General features: G+C 23.6%; 1 protein-coding gene across 2 annotated transcripts in view; it reads right to left on the bottom strand.

Annotated features, from left to right (window-relative positions):
• Positions 1–18,459, bottom strand: part of LOC132921650 (follistatin-A) — a 79,747-nt gene that overhangs the window by 58,087 nt on the left and 3,201 nt on the right. Inside the window, exon 1 of one of the 2 annotated variants that reach the window (XM_060984791.1) lies at positions 13,625–13,710. The exons of the other annotated variant lie outside the window; for it this stretch is intronic. Within the exon in view, the coding sequence (XP_060840774.1) occupies positions 13,625–13,640 (16 nt within the window). The 5' untranslated portion in view covers positions 13,641–13,710. Of the gene's footprint in view, positions 1–13,624; positions 13,711–18,459 lie in introns of those variants that run through there. 2 annotated transcript variants of the gene reach the window in all.

The following is an 18,459-nucleotide window of genomic DNA, read 5'->3' on the forward strand; positions in this document are numbered from 1 at the left end:
TATTATTAATTAAATTCATATGGCCACGAAATGTTTCATTAGTATTTTTATGGCTTCAATTTAATGTGCACAGCGTATATAAGATGTACCAGATGTTATAAATCAAAAAATAAATAACTTTAACGAACTCTCAAGTAATAAATTATAAGAAGTCTTTTTAAGAGTTTGTAGGTCGGTAAGATAAAGCTAAACCATGGACTGCTACCGAATTACAGGTAATAACCCGTTTGTTTGAAAATATATTTTTTTCTATAATATATATTTTATAATATTCCCAGATAAGCAAATGTTTTAAATAATAATTACATACATTGAATTTTTAGAATTAAAGAAGCAACCCATTGATCTTGATGAAATCACCTTTTTTGATTAGGTAAAATTGTTTATTGAAATTAATGTTATAATAATCGTTATAATTAATGTTATTTTAATCATTTAGAAGATTGCAATAAAATTTACACTTTAAGCGTCTTGGAGGATTACTTGGAATGGAAAAGTACTATTATATTTTTATAAGTTGGTTAGAATGGTAATGTAGTTTATTATGAAAATGTTTACAAAAATATTTAGCTTTATTGTGTATTTAAATTATTCTTAGATCTTTATAAAATGTATAGTTAAACATTAAATAATTACCTAAGGATAATATTTTTGAAAATTTAATTTTAATTAACATACATTTTTACAACTTCCCTATAGTTAAAGACCATAGGTCCATATAGGTTTTGTAAATCAATAGTTTAATCTCGAGGTTTGTATCTTGTATGTGTATTTTTATTTTAATGTGGGATTAATAGGTGCAATTATTAATTATGATTATAAAATTCTCTCTTACTTTATATTTTTTAATAATATTCTTTAGCTATTTTTTATCTACCATTATTTTAATTAATACACACGTTGGGTGTTATCCGTGAGCATTTCAATAATAGTACTTTAACAATATAAGTCCCACTTAAATACTTCAAATAAAACTGTTTCGGTTGAAAATTACTTGAACTTTAGACATTGTAAATTTAACTTAAGTCTTAAAGTTTAAAAAATATTCTATCTATGTCATAGTCATTTCATATACCAGTACTTATGATGCAGGCATTCTCTGAAAATTCCATACACTGGTATATTCAAGAAACTTACATCCAACCTATCAAAAACAGGTATTTAAATATATATATATATAATAATAATCAGCTTGAAAATAATATTTCAAGTTAATGGCAATATTTATAATATGTTTATGCAACATTTCTCATTAGTGCATTTATTTTTATCGTGACTTCTTGAAACACATAATAAAAACATTAGTTTTATATTCAATACGTATCTATATTATGTAACATATACATAATATACTTCCATATTCTTTATTCAGTTCCGAATTCCAGATTATAATATTTCTTAATCCAAATAATCTATATTATTGATAATGAATAAATATATTACTTTATTATACAAATGTATACTTATAGATTATTATAAATGTTACTTGGAATTTAGAATTTATGTATATTATATATAAATTGTAATAAAATTGTCTATATTAGTCAATTTATGGTCTAGTAAATTTATTTTTAATTATCTGTGAAAAAATGTATGCATTTAATTAAAAAACAATGGCTTAATTAATTAAAAAAATATTAAATCTTGAACAAAATCTCAATTCATAACAAATTAGCGAAGTCAAAAATATCTATAACCATTTATATCATATACCACCTATAAAATGTAAATAGTCGTTATCTGCAATACAAATACAATTAAATATTTCAATTTTTTAACTACAGTTATTTCATCACTCATAACAATAAATAATGAATTATTTGGTTTCTTAATATTTTAATTGTAATAAATAAATTGTATCAAAATTTCAAGTAAACACCACTTAATAAATATATTTAACTGCTAAATTAACACTTCTCAATTAATGAAAAACAGAACTTTAATTTGCTAGTTTATGAATTGTGGCCCATTATGGGATGTTAATTTAAAACTATGTTTAACCCTAATTTAGATAAATTAATTATGTTATAATTGTTTTTTTGTAATGTATGATGATTGATAAGCCTCGATCATTGTGAAGGTTAGCGATCTCGCACTGTCTGACATCAAATATCTGAATAGTGATTTATTCCATAGCAGCGTAACCCTGTCAACACGTGGATACTAACTCTTTGAGTGTAAGGCGTACAAGGTCGTTGACATAATATACTGGGTGAACAGTTAACACCAATATCATGAAAAACATTAGCGTTTAAGAATGTATTTTATTATAGCTTATATTATTTGAAATAATTACAAAACAACATTTTTTGAAAAAAAAACTATATTTCTTATAATTTTTTAAGTTTTGATTTTTTTTTTTAATTTAATATCTTTAAGCAGAATAATTTTCTAAAATGTTTATATATAAAAATTGAATTTATGTTATTTTTAAAATGCGTAGATATGAGTGATAAAAGAATACTCTACTCCTATGAACTTTAAATATTTATAATTAACAACTTATTCAAAATTTAATTTATATACCTGAAAAATATTCTACATGAAAAATATTCTGCTTTTACTTTAAAAATCGTTATTAAAAATATGTGTTTTTGCTCGAAAAAGTAAGACTTTAAAATTATAACGATTATAATATACTTAGTTAAAAATATTATTTTTTTTAAATGGCAATTATTTTGTAATGTAACCAATGCAAGTAGTTATATAGCCCATAATTACTATTATAATTTTAATATTTTTTAATCGTATCATTGTTGTATAGCATAAAAAGTAAAGACGTAAAATAAATATTACTAATATTAGTTAGAATAAGTACATCATTTTATTGACTAAATAGCACATGGCTATCCTGATAAAAACATTTAGTTCCTGTTTTAGTTATACATTAGTATTTAGTTATAGTTTAGAACTTTTGATAAAAAAAAATCATAGTAAAATAGGAAATGTTTCAATGTATTTGATAAAATATTATAGTCTAAAATGTTTGTGGAGTGTTCACTGTACATAGTGAGTAGACCGTAGACGATGCAGTACCTACAGACAATCTGTTATTTGTTAATAAAAAGTGGTTTTTATTTGAAAAAAAAAAAGTTTTTGTTGAAACAAAATACTTTATAACAATTTAAATATTTGTAGACACAATAGTCTTAAAATTTTCTAAAATCAGAATTTGAATAAAAATGAGGTGAGTACCTAGTTTAAATAAGTAAATCACCCTCTATATAATACACTAGCTAGTATATTTATTATGCATAGGTTCATCTATTATTTTAATTATATTTCTTTAAAGATGATAAATTTAATTAAAACGGATTTTGAATTTTGATTTCCTTAGGTATTTAATTTCTACTTGGACCCTACACCATCCAATTATTATGGAAAGGGACACAGACAAAAACGAAAACGAAAATAAACTATGACATTCTAATAACAAATATTTTGACAAACAACTTTTTAAACAGAGATGTATTTAAGGCTATTTAAAATGTCTGCAGCTCACCCCTCTGAAATGTCTAGGAACATATTTTTAAAAAGTGTTTTATAAACATTAGTATTATGTCTTAGCTATTTTTTTCTATTAATATTCTTAGATATTATTATCAACGAATAAACTACAATAACCTTTTCTCGAAAGCGTAAACGATGTTAATTAAATTTTCGTAGAATTATTATTTTATAATTACTTTAATATTAATTTATCATCAATACAAAAACAAAACGTTAATGTATTATTCAGTAATCTTATTATAGGTACTAATTCTAGTCCTGCAAAAATAGAGTAAAAGTTTGCACGATAAAATTAGACCATTATAAGTAGTAAGTAGTCAAAATACTACTAATACATAATATGGTTCTAATCGTTAATACTTAATTATAATATATCATTTTATATCAGTACAATATACAGTGGATTCTGGTAATGTGGTCACGTTGGGACCAGCCCCGTTTGCCAACATTAAGCGATTGCTCATAAAAACCGAAATTAGTTGTTTTTTTACTTTTATTAATTATTTGTATTGGGACCAGACCAATTTGCCCATATTAAGTGGATGCCCATATTAACCGGTGCCCACATTAAGCGTAATCCACTGTACTTGTTTATAAATTTTAATGATTCTCCAATTTAACTCTAAAAATTTATCATATTTTGTTAAAGTATAAGCTAACAAATATTTGTATACTGGTACCATATTAAGATAATAATTTGTTACCCATAGTTAATAACTTAAGAAAAAAAAATTAAAATTAAATGAACAATTAATTTTATTTAAATTATGTAAAATATTAAATTTATCTTTACACCCAAATAACTAAATAAATTTATATGCATTTTCTAATTTAAATAGATATCAGGTATTATATACATTTAATAAAATGCTAAATAAACACCCAACCTTAAAGTCTTAAGTAATAGTAGCCCACTATACCTTATTTCATGTATTTAATAAATTAAAAATTAAAAGTTGTAAAATTGTATTTATTTATCATTGTTATTACAAAAATAAAAAATGGTTCAATTTTTCATTGTATATATTTATGTCCAAAAATGTGTCTTATAAAAAGTTGATTATTCATCATAAGTATATGCAATTAGGTAAGTACAAGTACCTATATGTAATGTATATTGCAATAAATATAAATTTACCATACTGTACTATATTTATAATATATCAATGATTAAAATAAGTTCGTATTTACAATTAGACGCGTCGTATATATAGTGAAAACTGTGAAATGCGGACCCTGAATAAAACGAAAAACTATCCAATACGGAATTTTTCTATGGTCCCGACATGTTCGTATAGTTTTATATAGACGTTGAACCTCAATAAAACGGAGCCTTCCTAACACGGAAATGGAACGATTTTGTAGATCCCATGTAAGAAAAAACCTTGCATAAGCCGGAAATATTACACTCGTCACGTTACGTTGATATGAGTATGTAGGTAAATCGTAAAACGATAATTAGGATAGAACTGCACTACATAATATATCAGTTAGGTAATTTGTATTTTTGGTTATCGTATCTGCGATACAAACTTATAACGAATGATAGGCGATTTCGCGTTATGAGCAACGAGGTAACCGTCCGCGGTCGGCGAGAATAGTCGGGGCTGACCGCGAACGGTTACCTCGTTGCTCATGACGCGAAGTCGCCAATTTATAGTTATGCACCAACAGTCTAACACTGAACAGTTTTATTTATACATACAAAGTGATGTCCGTTCAAATCAGTGGCGGTCAAATGATTTTGTCATGAGGGGGGGGGCTAATTTTTTAATATGCACAACTTAATCATTAAAGTATAATTTATGATTATGCACTTAGTATTTATGCCTAATATCAATTTTTTAAATTAAGGTAAATTAGTAAGTAATTTATTTATAACAACTAACAAGTGAAGAGTGTGTAGTTATTAAATATTCACGATAATCGAGATAGGTAATTCCCGTATATTTTGTATAAACAACTTAATATTAATCATAATAACAGCCTTGTTCCTAAAATGAGTTTAAAATCTAGATTTGAGAAAAAAATAAAAAATAATTTAATACATTAACATTATAGTACAATATACATAAATTTAATTTGTTATAAATATTAAAGAAAAAAAGTCATGAGGGATCTACCCCCCTCTCCCCCACCCCACGCGTTTGACCGCCACAATTCAAATACATAAAAAAAATTCCAAAGTATACTTCTCAATCATTAAATGAAAAATATCAACTTATTGATATAAAAAATTGATATGAATTTATAAGCAGGAATTTTTCCATTTTATTCAATAATGTGGAAAACTGCTTAAAGCGAAATTTTTAGTTCATCCTATGCTATTCTGCATTAGACAGTTTTCACCGAATACATATATATATATATGCACGTAACTTTAACAATAAAAATTGATTATACAGTGGATTTGTGTAATTTAATTATAATAATAATCGTAAAACATAAATAAAAAAACTTAAAATATAATTTATACGCTTTATAAAATTCAACTATATTATTTACAGTTTAGTAAATACAAAATGATTATTATTTTACGGTTAAACATTAATGGAATGTCATTCGTAGTTCTTACTACATTTTTCATTATTATATACTAGTTCATATATAAATGTTAGAATAAATCTTATTATTGCCGCGTACAGCCTTGCTTGAATTTTTTTCAAAAATATTTAGGATTTTAAGAACTTCCTTAGAGCAAATAATACTGTTTCAGCTTTTTTTATCCTTAAACCTATCTACCTAGCCCGCAGTGTTTTTTTATACTCGGTAGATATACCTCCTAAGTACCGAAATTCATTGACCTTTTTGAAGGTTACGGATCCCATATAACTGTTGTCTAACTTCCGCTGCCCCGTCAAGAAATTCCATTACTTAGGTATTATCCGTATATTCATTTTTAATACGTTTAACTATATAAATATTATTAAATGTTATTTAATTTTTTTTAAATTAAATTGTTAACATTTATCTTCTATACACACGATACGATATAAGATAAATTTATTTAAATAACAAGTCCTAATTAATATCTAAAATTCTAAATTGTATATTCGTATAGGAAAAAAGAGTTATTGGTGCTTTATATGTATGTATTTCACTATTAATTAACTTAGACACACCCCTTAAAATCTATCACTCAATATTTTAATTTGTACACCATTTAATAATTTACTCCGATTAAAAACATTACGTACGACACATTAACAAATAAAACTTCAATGGACAAAATATAATTAATTTATGTATGAATTAATGAGCAAATAAAATCAGTCAAGTATCTTAACTTCAAGCCCACATTAGACAATATATTAGACCACTATATGCAAAAATATTTTTAATTTTCTTAGTACTTCATACTATAATAATACTATAAATTAAAAAAATAAAAATTTGACTACATTTTGACTTTTAATAAAATTTGGTACCTATTTATAATATTTATAAGACAACAAAATATTATAATTTTTATGTATTTATCAAATTTATTTTCAAATAATTTAACTATATATACGTCGGTAAAGTAAATTTCAATATAATTTATTTATTATTAATAATTGAATATGATATCTACTAGTAAAACATAATTTTATAAGACACAGCTACAGATATTTAATCGTTTTGCTATATTTAATATTTAATTGTATAAATTCAGGTATACAACTAATGGCAGGCACGTATACAAAATAAAATTTGATGGTGGGGGGGATGTAAAAAAGCAATAAAACCATTTCTTCTTTGTTACTCGAAATTATTCCGGGGGGAGGGTGTACCCCAAACCCACCCATGTATACATTCCTGTGTAATGTATTAATTATTGATTTGGTACTATTATATTATCTACTTAACTAGAAACAATTTCCATTGATTTTTATTGCACAAATGTGAGTTTATTTTATTAACATGACTAACTGACTATAACGACTATAATATATTTATTACATCCCTATATATATATATATAATATATGACTATTAATTATGTATATAAATTAAATGAAAATTCTGTATAATTATCTATTATGAAACGAAAATTTAATCAAATTAACAATTTTAAGTCTAGGCAGTAGACAGTATTAATAATATACCCATTACCCAAAGCTAACTGTATTATTCTTAAAATTATAAGAAATCGAAACTTGTTAACAAATAAATCCATAAAAATAAAATTTGAAATAGAGTTACAAAAAATATGTACATTATATTTTGTTCAGATGGTTTATGAATTAAATCAAGTCCAATTATGGTAAATACAAATCTAGTTGATTGGATAAATATGTTAATATTTTAAAATAACAAATTGAAACTTTAGTCTTTGATCAATGCAGTTCGCATTATTACCACACAATCATTAACCATTAATTGTAAAATAAAGAATAATAACAAGAGATTCAAAATTATTTGGCAGTAATACCAAAATATGTGTGTGTGTGTGTGTGTGTGTGTGTGTGTGTGTGTGTTAAATTAGAGAAGCTTGCATGATAAATGAGGTAACAAGTGTTTGGATTGCTAAATCAGGGACAGTACAAAGCTGATTACTAAATATAAACAAACTTTTCTTGAAAGCACGAAGGGAATGAAAATTGTACATAATTATATAACATGTTACGAAATCAAAACATAAGCAAAGACAAAAGTAAAGATCAACCAAACTTGCACAAAATTAAGATTTACATAATTTTCAGCACAATTTGTGTAAGCACGAAGCTAATTAGTTAGTGTAGTTTAGGCACAATATACTAACTATAGTAGTAACTATAATAAATATCTAACAGATTACCAAATTACATCCAATTTAAATTTAAAAGATAAACTAAAAAATTACAAGATCTATACTTTGCATGTAAAATTTAATACTTAGTTTTCCTCATAGGTGGAAATCTTAGTGAAAATTAGGAGAGATTTAAAAACTATTGGTTTGAATTTAGAACCCATTACGAGTATATGTATAAATAAATCCATCATACTCCCCAATTAATTTATCAATAATCAATACAAACATTATTAATAAAAATTCTACATTCTGATCTACTAATTTATTACAAATATAATACAGCATTTATTTTATTATAAATATTAATAATATTTAAATATTTAATGTATTATTTGTTATAAAGTAAAATTAAAACATAATAAGGTAATTGCTTTAAGATAATACTTAATTTAGATTTTGAGCGGAGTGTTGAATATATTAATTTTGAAATGATGTGTGTGATTTTTCAAAAATGTGGGCAATTTCTGAAAGCTAATTCAATATAGTTGGTATCTTAGAGATCAAAGATGAAATTGTCTAGAAGAAAATTACGAAAAATGAGGAATTTTACTCAAATCTATAATTTACGAAAAATCGTTTTTATTTTTTAGGTGTAATACAAATACAAATAACCGTAGATGTATGAATTTTTATCTAAATGTTCATATTATCGTTTTTTATTCACGTTAAAATTTTCAAATATTTCAGTAATATTTTTAGCTAATTATAGACATGAGAAATCAAAGAATTTTTTTTCTAGAAATGTCGATTAAAAATTATCCACTGGGTAAAAATGCTTGCATAAAGACTCTTATAAGATGTTAATTTCTCAAATAATAGATAAAATAAATCTATAATCTTAAACATTTTTATAAGCGTTTAAATTTAAAGTTAAATTTTTTATAAAATTAATAAAAAAAATTAATATTTTTATCTAAGTTTTTAGAATTTAATAATGCAAGATTCCTCAAACGTAGTTCATTTACTTACTTAACCCACAAATCATAAGATCTTCATACATGAAGACAAATAATTTTGTATAGATATTTAAGTTCATATTTGAGTAAAATTACGTATTTTAATGATGTTAATTATTTTATATAAACTAAAAATATTATAATTTAAAACTTTTACATATTATTATGAATCATACTATACGCAATGACATTTTAAGGTATTATCTATTAATAATATGAACCTAATTTCATGAATTTACGATAATTACAAAAGGATATTATTAACTTTGGAGTTAATAATATAACACAGTATAAATATATATTATTATAATAATTAAATACATATAATACTAATAATATAAATATAATAATTAATTCAATATTTTTGGAAAAAAATTGTATCTCCCTACCGTAATACTAAAAATAAAATAAATAGCTATATAACTCGGATATAACTAAGATTAGTGCATGTGTTCCACAGGGGGGGGGGGGGTGTCCTTTTGGCTTTCTCCTATATTATACAATATCTACGCTGTTGATCAACCTACCTCTTTCTTTAAACATAACAGTTGCTGATTTTGCAGACAAGGTTATTATTTCGGGGATTGTCGTTTTAGACCAAAAACGTACACTTCCTTTTTTGCCGATCAATTTTTTGAACAAATATAAAATAGGTCGATTCCCTTCTCGACCAAAACAAACATTTATATAATAAATGTAAAAAAATAAAATAATTGGTTTATCATTTTTGTAAAATAACAGGAATTACATAATTATATAATTTTGAAAATGATTAAAAGTATAAGTTGTATAAAATGTTATAAAATAAAATGTAGAAAATTATTTAAAATATAAGAATATCTATAATCTATATATTAACATTATTTTAATGTTAATATGTCACAATATGTATAATATTATATAAAAAAATAAAATAATACTCGTAATATACTATTTTTGTCAATAATTATTAAGTATAATGGTAATGTGTATAATACATTAAACAAAATAAACTAATAGGTATATAATTGTGGTAAAAAATGGTAAATATTATTAATAATAATTCATATTATATACTTTATGTTATACTTATAGACAATTATTAAAAGTAAAAGTTATTTTATTTTTTTACATATATTATTTATATATTTGTTTTGGCTGAAAAAGGAATCGGCTTTTTTTAAATTTGATCGAAAAGTGAATCGGCCGAAAAGGGAAGGGTACGTTTTTTATTCATAGATATTCTCATACTGCCTCCCTTAATGTCCAAAATCGCCTTGATCTAGTGCAGAGGTTCCTAACCCATGGGCCACGAGCCTTCCTAATAATTATATATACATGTATATAATATGTATATAATATATATTATATGTTATAATTTTATGAAAACGTATATGTATGCTATGGATGGGCCTCAAATATTTTTTTACAAAATTAGTGGTCCGCGAAACTAAAAAGGTAGGGAACCGCTGATCTAGTGGTTGATCGGTATAAAAATTGGCGTTTCAAAGTCAACCAATCCAAATTATTACACACTACATTCACTTTTCGAATTCCTCCATGTCCGGTTGTGCTTCTAGATAATATTTAAAATTGTACTTTTCAATCCACTAAATACTTAAAAATAATTATTGATCTCTGGCACACTTGATCAATATACATCAAAACCAAAATACTCGCCTTAAATACAAGATTCCGCTTACTTAAAACTCTAACGATCAACAGCAAGTACACTAAATTAAATAATAAAAACTTCTCATCTATAAATTTAAACCAATTTAGACCTATGGTCTCCGCAGCTCTGAGGTAATGCTAAAAAATCAAACACTTACAAAATTCAAACTTTCAAAATAATTTCCTTCGTAAAATCAACAATTCACCACTTTATATGTCAAACCTAACATATATCGATTTAAAAATCAAAACCGTCCATCATGAAGAAGCAGCTATCTTTAATAAAAAATTCCAATCCAGACTCTCGTCTAATATCAACCTTCTCTTATCTAACTTTGCCACTCTCACAATTATTGGCTCAAAAATAATTGGTGTCGTGACCTACCAAGGTTTGATGATTAAAAATTGTAATTAACAAAAAAATAAAAATAACAAGTTAGGGTAGTTTTAACACTAGGTGACTCCTTAGTCCTTCTATCATGTTATTTATATAAAAAATAAATATTGATATCACGTCATATGCTTATTGTTCCTTAAGTAACAGGTTATTTATACTTATAAATAAAATAATAATAAAAAACTAGTTACATTAAAAACATATCACGAAATAACGAAATATACTTAGTGATATAGTCTGACAGACCGTCTCCGTTCATAATTGTTTTTCGTTTATAATGATTTATCATTGGATTCAAATTTAACACGCCATTATGATATTATATTGAGTATTATATTCATAATAGTGATCTACTCGATGCCTAAAACATAGTAGAGCGGTACCCATTTGCTTACCTACCTTTTTTAAATTTAAAAGGTTATTATTTTGTTAGTAGATATAGGTAAACAGTATACAAATAATTATATCTAGTTTTATTAATAATTTGTACTTAGTAGATATAGTTCTAAATGTTCTAATATTAAAGTTAACCATAAAATATAATTCAATAAGCAGTAATAATTATTGATTTTGTATCACTCCTAAATTTTCATTTATGATATAATTGTTCAAGTAATTATATAAACTGTAATTACTAATTAGTAAGCCAATGTTGGAATGAATTCTACAATCTTTTAAATGCACGTACAAATGTACAATTTTATTTTTTGATTACCTCTATACATTTGATTGTAAATATACTTTAAAGCTTATTATGTTGCCTATCATTTCAATAATCAAGAAAATAAATATTGACATATTGTAATATATGATAAAATAATTTTTGTTTCTAATAAATAAACCATATAATGTTATATAAATAAATAATATTATTAGTTGAATTCGGTGTTTGAATTAAGAAGGTCACAAGAGATGGAGTCTTTCTTCTTTTTAAAAGATATTTATACATGCCCTTACCCCCTTTCTATTTATATCCTAATAAATAAGACATTTAAATATTAGATAGGTACACACATTTTTTTACAACTTTGCGTCCCTCTATTAATTTTTTCCCAATTCAAGCACTCGTCAAATATATACTATACTATACTTGGAAGTATTCTATATTTAACACAGTTGAATTTGAAAAATCAAGTATCTTATATCCTTTAAAAGAAAAAATTCTTTGGAAATTAATACTTGTATTAAATACAAAATAATGTAAAAAGAATTATCATGTACATTGTGTACTACTAGTAAAAATTAAATAGGTATTTGAAATGAATTTCATAATTATTCTTCGAAATAGTACACAGTAAGTAATTAAAATAACACTTAAATAAAATATATATTATCTAGATAATTTTTCAAATTGAATTAATAATGTTAAACTTTTCACATAATTTAAGATTGATTAGGTTTAGACAGAAAAACTAAAAAAGAAAATTTCATTATAACACTGTAAATATTAGAAATTTTTTTTCATCATAAATCTAAATTTTTATGTTATTAACATATAATATATTAACATATTATATATTCTCACTTGATCAAATATATATTGTTTGAACTAATTAAATACTATAAAATATATATATATGAAATAAAGGACCTTATAGAATAAAAATAAAATCATTCTAAAAATTGAAATTTTTCTATAAAATAAATACATGTAAGTTGTATACTTGTATATTTGTATCTTGTATGTATATCATATTGAGTATTACTTTTATATTAGTTAGGTATATTTATATAATTTCCTTTAAATTATATAAGTCTATTATTAGTATTATTATTTTTTTTATATAAATAAATAATTATGAACACAATTCACAAGTAATTCATTTACTCACAAACTTAAACCATTATACCATGTTTTTTTAACTATCATAAAGAACCTTTCTAAACTCTAAACCCTATGACAATTAGTTTATTCATATCATAAATATTTTAACTGAAAACTTATTCTGAAATCTATAAAATTAATAAAGTTTTTAGAATAAGTTTTCAGTTACATAAATCTGCCTATATTACTTATATATATACGTCTATATTTAACAAAAAAATAATAATATTATGATTACCTACCAACAGAAAATAAAATACTTTATGAATGACTTATTAGAATACAATTATTTATATTATAGTTATCAAAATAAGTATCTGTGTAGGTATACTGTATGTTATAACTTATATAACTTATAATCATACATATACATCTTAAATAATTATATTATGTACATATTTCATAAAATTTAAAAAAAAAACTTACCAACTCAGATAAATGTTAATACAATTTTAAAAAAGTTTGCCATTGACCATTGTAATTAATAAATGTTTAAATATATGCACATACCTTTTATTTGTTTCATTAGATAAGATGTTCTTTTCTAGATAATTTAGACAATATTTTTAAAAGACTTATTTTAAAGAAAAACGACAGATTTCGTATAGCGTTTTATAGTATGTTTTACAAATGATAATTTGGTTTAGGTCAATCAGTCTTTTATAGGTTCATAACTGAGTGAGGGGAAACAAGCTAATAATGGTAATGCGAGTTTTTTGTGTACATTAAAACCGGCTATATTTTATTCTATAAATTGTATTAAATGCACTCTTCCCTAGAAGAAACATCTTCCCCCTCTCAAGTAAATTTCAGGGTGTTTTCTATGACCATTGACCACTAAATATTTTGAATTAATTATACTGAAACTGTTTATAGTACCGTTCTACAACAAAAATATATTATTTCAACGATTGAAATATCTTGATCATATTTTTTTATTATTCTGTATCTATTTATATTTATTTCATTCAGCCACGGCACAGATATCATTAACGTTGAAAAGACGTTATGACCACAAGTGTTATCTCTGTCTTATATACATAATACATACAATATGGAAAATTTTCGTTCAGCAGAATTCATATTTTGATGTTAACATTAATATAATATATTAGAGTAAATAAACCTATTATCAAATTTAAAGGTAAGAATATTATCTAGGAAATATGCTTTTATTGATATTATCATTTTAAACTGAGTTATAGCTATGTAAAATATTACAACTTTAAAATGTTCATAACTCACTTTAAAATGATAATATCAAAAAGGCATATGACCATAATATTCTTATCTTTAAATTTGACGATGGATAAATTTACTCTAATATTAAGCTAACGTCACAAAATGTTTCTGCTGAACACGAATTTGCTATGATGTACTTTAGTAAGACAGAGACAACACATGCGATTATAACGTCCTCTTAAATCGTATAAAAATTAACTTACAAAATAAACAAATATAACAATAATATAACCCCTAAATTAATTTAAACTAAAAAATAAAGAGTCTTGAGATCATATAGTTTTTAATTCAAAATTTCATGAAACATATTTTAATGTATAGGTACATATTAAAGTACTTGAATATGTCATTAATTAGTTGTTTTACATTTGTTTAGTAAAATATGTTTGTGTGATTAATTTAAATAGATACTATATAAATATAACTAAATATTACATCTTAATTTGAAATTTACTCACAAAATCTAAAAATAAGAAATCTACTATTAAAATGCAATATGGATTGGTAAAAACTTTATTTTATACTCTTTGAAAATAATAGAAGAATTATTACAAATTTTTCAATCTATACTATAATAATAAAGGTTAAGAATTTGTTTTTTGTTTGAACTCGCTAATTTTTGATACTATCAGTCAGATATTAAAATTGTTTATGCCTTTGATAGCCTATTTTTTGAGAATTTAACAACACTCTACGGCCCTTAGAAACCAAATAAAAATTAAAAATACTCTGAAAAAACTCCAATTGAAAACTAAGTAAAAGCGTGGGCGCGGGCGATGCGACGTGGTGAATCAGGGGCCAACAATGTCCACAATTTCAGTTAATGATGAAATAAATTTTAAAAAAGTCTTATATAAAATGTGCTGTTTTTTTATAGACAACGAAGTATGCATAGAAATAGCTACGATTACCTTCATCCATTATAAATTAAAGGTAAATTGTATTGATTCAAGAAGTTTTCTACTTCAAACAAAATTATGAATATTTAAAGATTAAAGTGTTACACCATTTTTAAATTTCATAATATACCAGATTTTTTTTCTTAATTTAAATTAATGATGAAATTATACTAATCACTGGCTAGTTACAAGATGAGCATTGCAAGACGAGTAGTTTCACATTAACATAATATTATCCATTGACTGCAGTCCCTATTGATATTATTTGGGCTGATTTGTTTACCCAGTAATTTTTAAACTATATTTTGCTAATTTTCGTTAATGGATATATCTTTTAAAATTTTAATAAAAGAAATAATAGAAAAATATACGATTACTGTAACTAAAAAGTTTTAAATACGTTAATTTTACTACTTTTTGTATATGGAAAATTAAATAACATACTATTACTCACAGATTTAATAGAACCTAAATAATAAAAATATACTGCATAATTTAATAATTAATCACTGAAGAATTAAAAAATAACATAAATCTACGAATAAATGTATATATACTTAAACATTGTCATTCAAACTAAAATTGTTATTAAACTTTTATAGATATTTGAAGTTAAAATGTTGACAAAATTAAATATTTAAGCAAAACATAGTGATTGTAGTTATGTTGCTATAAATAAAAGACATTATTGATACTTTTTCATTTAATAGGTATTACTAAACATAATGACTACAAAAATATATGGTATTATAATAATTTATAATATAATAAATATTATGTTTTCGACAAAAATTAATTTAACCTTCTTTCTATTACTAACATACTAATAGTAAAATAAAATACTATAATAACAATATAAATATACTATAAAATATATTAAGCAAAATATACTTATAGTTATAGACCATTTCCGCTCAGAATCATTTTTGTATGCAATAGTTTAATCATTGAATTCAAACTTAATACGGCCATTTCAGTGACGCGAGATTCACTTGATACAACAGAACGGTTTCCTACTTGTCCACTTTCTTTTTAATTTAACGGTTCATTAAAATATAATATACCAATCTAACCAAATCTATTATAAGATTTTTTTTAAATGATTAAGCCTACATTAAATTAACAAGTTACCAAATGTAATCTGATCATGGAATATAGATACTGTATAAAAATAAATAGACATTTACACTTACAACGTTTTTTAAAAACTATAAAAAATTTATTGCTCGTTACACATAGAATAATATACAAAAAAAAAAAAAATTTATATCTACAATATTTATATTTATAGTTGTATCATTTGGATACTTCATATTTTAAAAGATAAAGAAGAAACATAGAGACTTCAACGTCCGTTCCATACAAAATATTATTTGAAAAATGCGAACATTATATATAAGTATATCTATAAAGTTAAAAATTAATAACAATTTAAATATTCCTAAAATGTTCTGTTAAAGAGTTTGAACTTAAACTGGTTTAATCATTCATTTAACTATGTGCTTAATTACCTTTAAATATTTTGTATAGTGATTATTTTTCATAATAAACCCTTTTACTTAAAAAAAAAACTAAATTGAGTTAAACCCTTTAAAACTCAATCTTGGATAATCATCGCCTGTGCTATGTACTGCTAATAAATCATCAAGGTCTTCCACAACATTGGGATAGTAAAAAAATATAACGTTCATTGTTTTACCTATTTTTTCCGCATCTACAGTAATAATATCCACCACGTGCATAGTGCATACATTGTAAACAAGGTAAGCCAATGACCTTTATTATTGAAGTCTTAAGCTATAATACAAAAAAAACAGTTCATGGTTTATACACACATTCACGCACATATATATATATATACACCAATAATCTTTTCAGTTGAATAATCTCTTAAGAATTTGTTGATATAATAGCCAATATGCACACATGAAATATTTATCAATATACATTTTGACCGAGCACCGAGATCGTACATTTTAAGTTTAGAATAATTTATTCGACTGGTTTTATATTAGTTATCAAGTAAAAAAAAAAACAAAAATGTTTTCTATTCATTGATTTAATATTTAAAAAAAAAATGTACATAGTTTCTTTCCGTTTTACAATTACCTATCCACCTAATGTGAATTTATCGCATTTTTTTTTTATTATTATTATTTAAAGATCAAGGACTAACTTGTTTTATTACCAATTTTTTTTTATAATTCCTTTAAAACTAAGCGCAATATTACTCATATTATGTGCATTTTAATATGATCTTCACAAAACTACACATAAAATACCCTATCTAATTCATATAACTTTTGATAATTTATTGTTTATATAATTTTTTTGTTTTATAAGCTACAATAGTTCCAATTTAAATTTATTAATTGGTTATTTTAAAATAAATTTATAGATAGTATAGGTAATGCACGTATAATGTAGTGAACAAAAAATATGATATTAATATTGAAATGAGGTTAAATTTGAATAACATCCGACTGTACATAATAATGTTTGTATGGAATTTAGATTTCCTTTGAACAAATTATATAGTATAAGTATATAGTTTCTAAATATCTTATTGTTTTTTTTTCAATTTATTATTTAAAATTTAAACTACTAAGTATTATGCCGAGGATAACTGATTCCTTTTCCCTATTTTAAGACATACCCGAAGTAACTATTAATAAAATAGTAACTAATAAGTTAAATTTTAATTCAAAGATAATACTTAATATCGAAAAAAAATATTGAATCAAGGAAACAGGAGAATCAGCAACTATTTCTAAGGATATTTTATTTAACATCATAAGTACTTATATTATTATTAATAGGATTAAGATATTTATGCACTAAAAATGCACTAATATGTATACACTTATGCACTAAAAAATAGTTAAATATGCATGAAAAATTACATTAAAAAATAAAGAAATGTGGACAAAAAAATGTAATAAATATATAGATAAATTTAATTCTTAATAGAATTTAAACGAATTGGGTGGGTACAATTTTTATGAGCTCGTTATATTAACTATTGTCTATTATATTTTTGAATTTTCTTATTTAATATAAAAAATTTAATTAAATATAAAAAAATTATAATTTAAAAAGAGTTGCATTAAATAATTATTGTTTGTTAATGTTTCATTGTAAAACTTTGTCTATTTGGTGCTAATACATTTTTGAATTTATTAGAAGAAAAATCTCTAACACGAA

The sequence above is a fragment of the Rhopalosiphum padi genome, chromosome 2 (assembly GCF_020882245.1).
Source record: "Rhopalosiphum padi isolate XX-2018 chromosome 2, ASM2088224v1, whole genome shotgun sequence".
In the NCBI taxonomy this organism is placed as follows: Eukaryota; Metazoa; Arthropoda; class Insecta; order Hemiptera; family Aphididae; genus Rhopalosiphum; species Rhopalosiphum padi.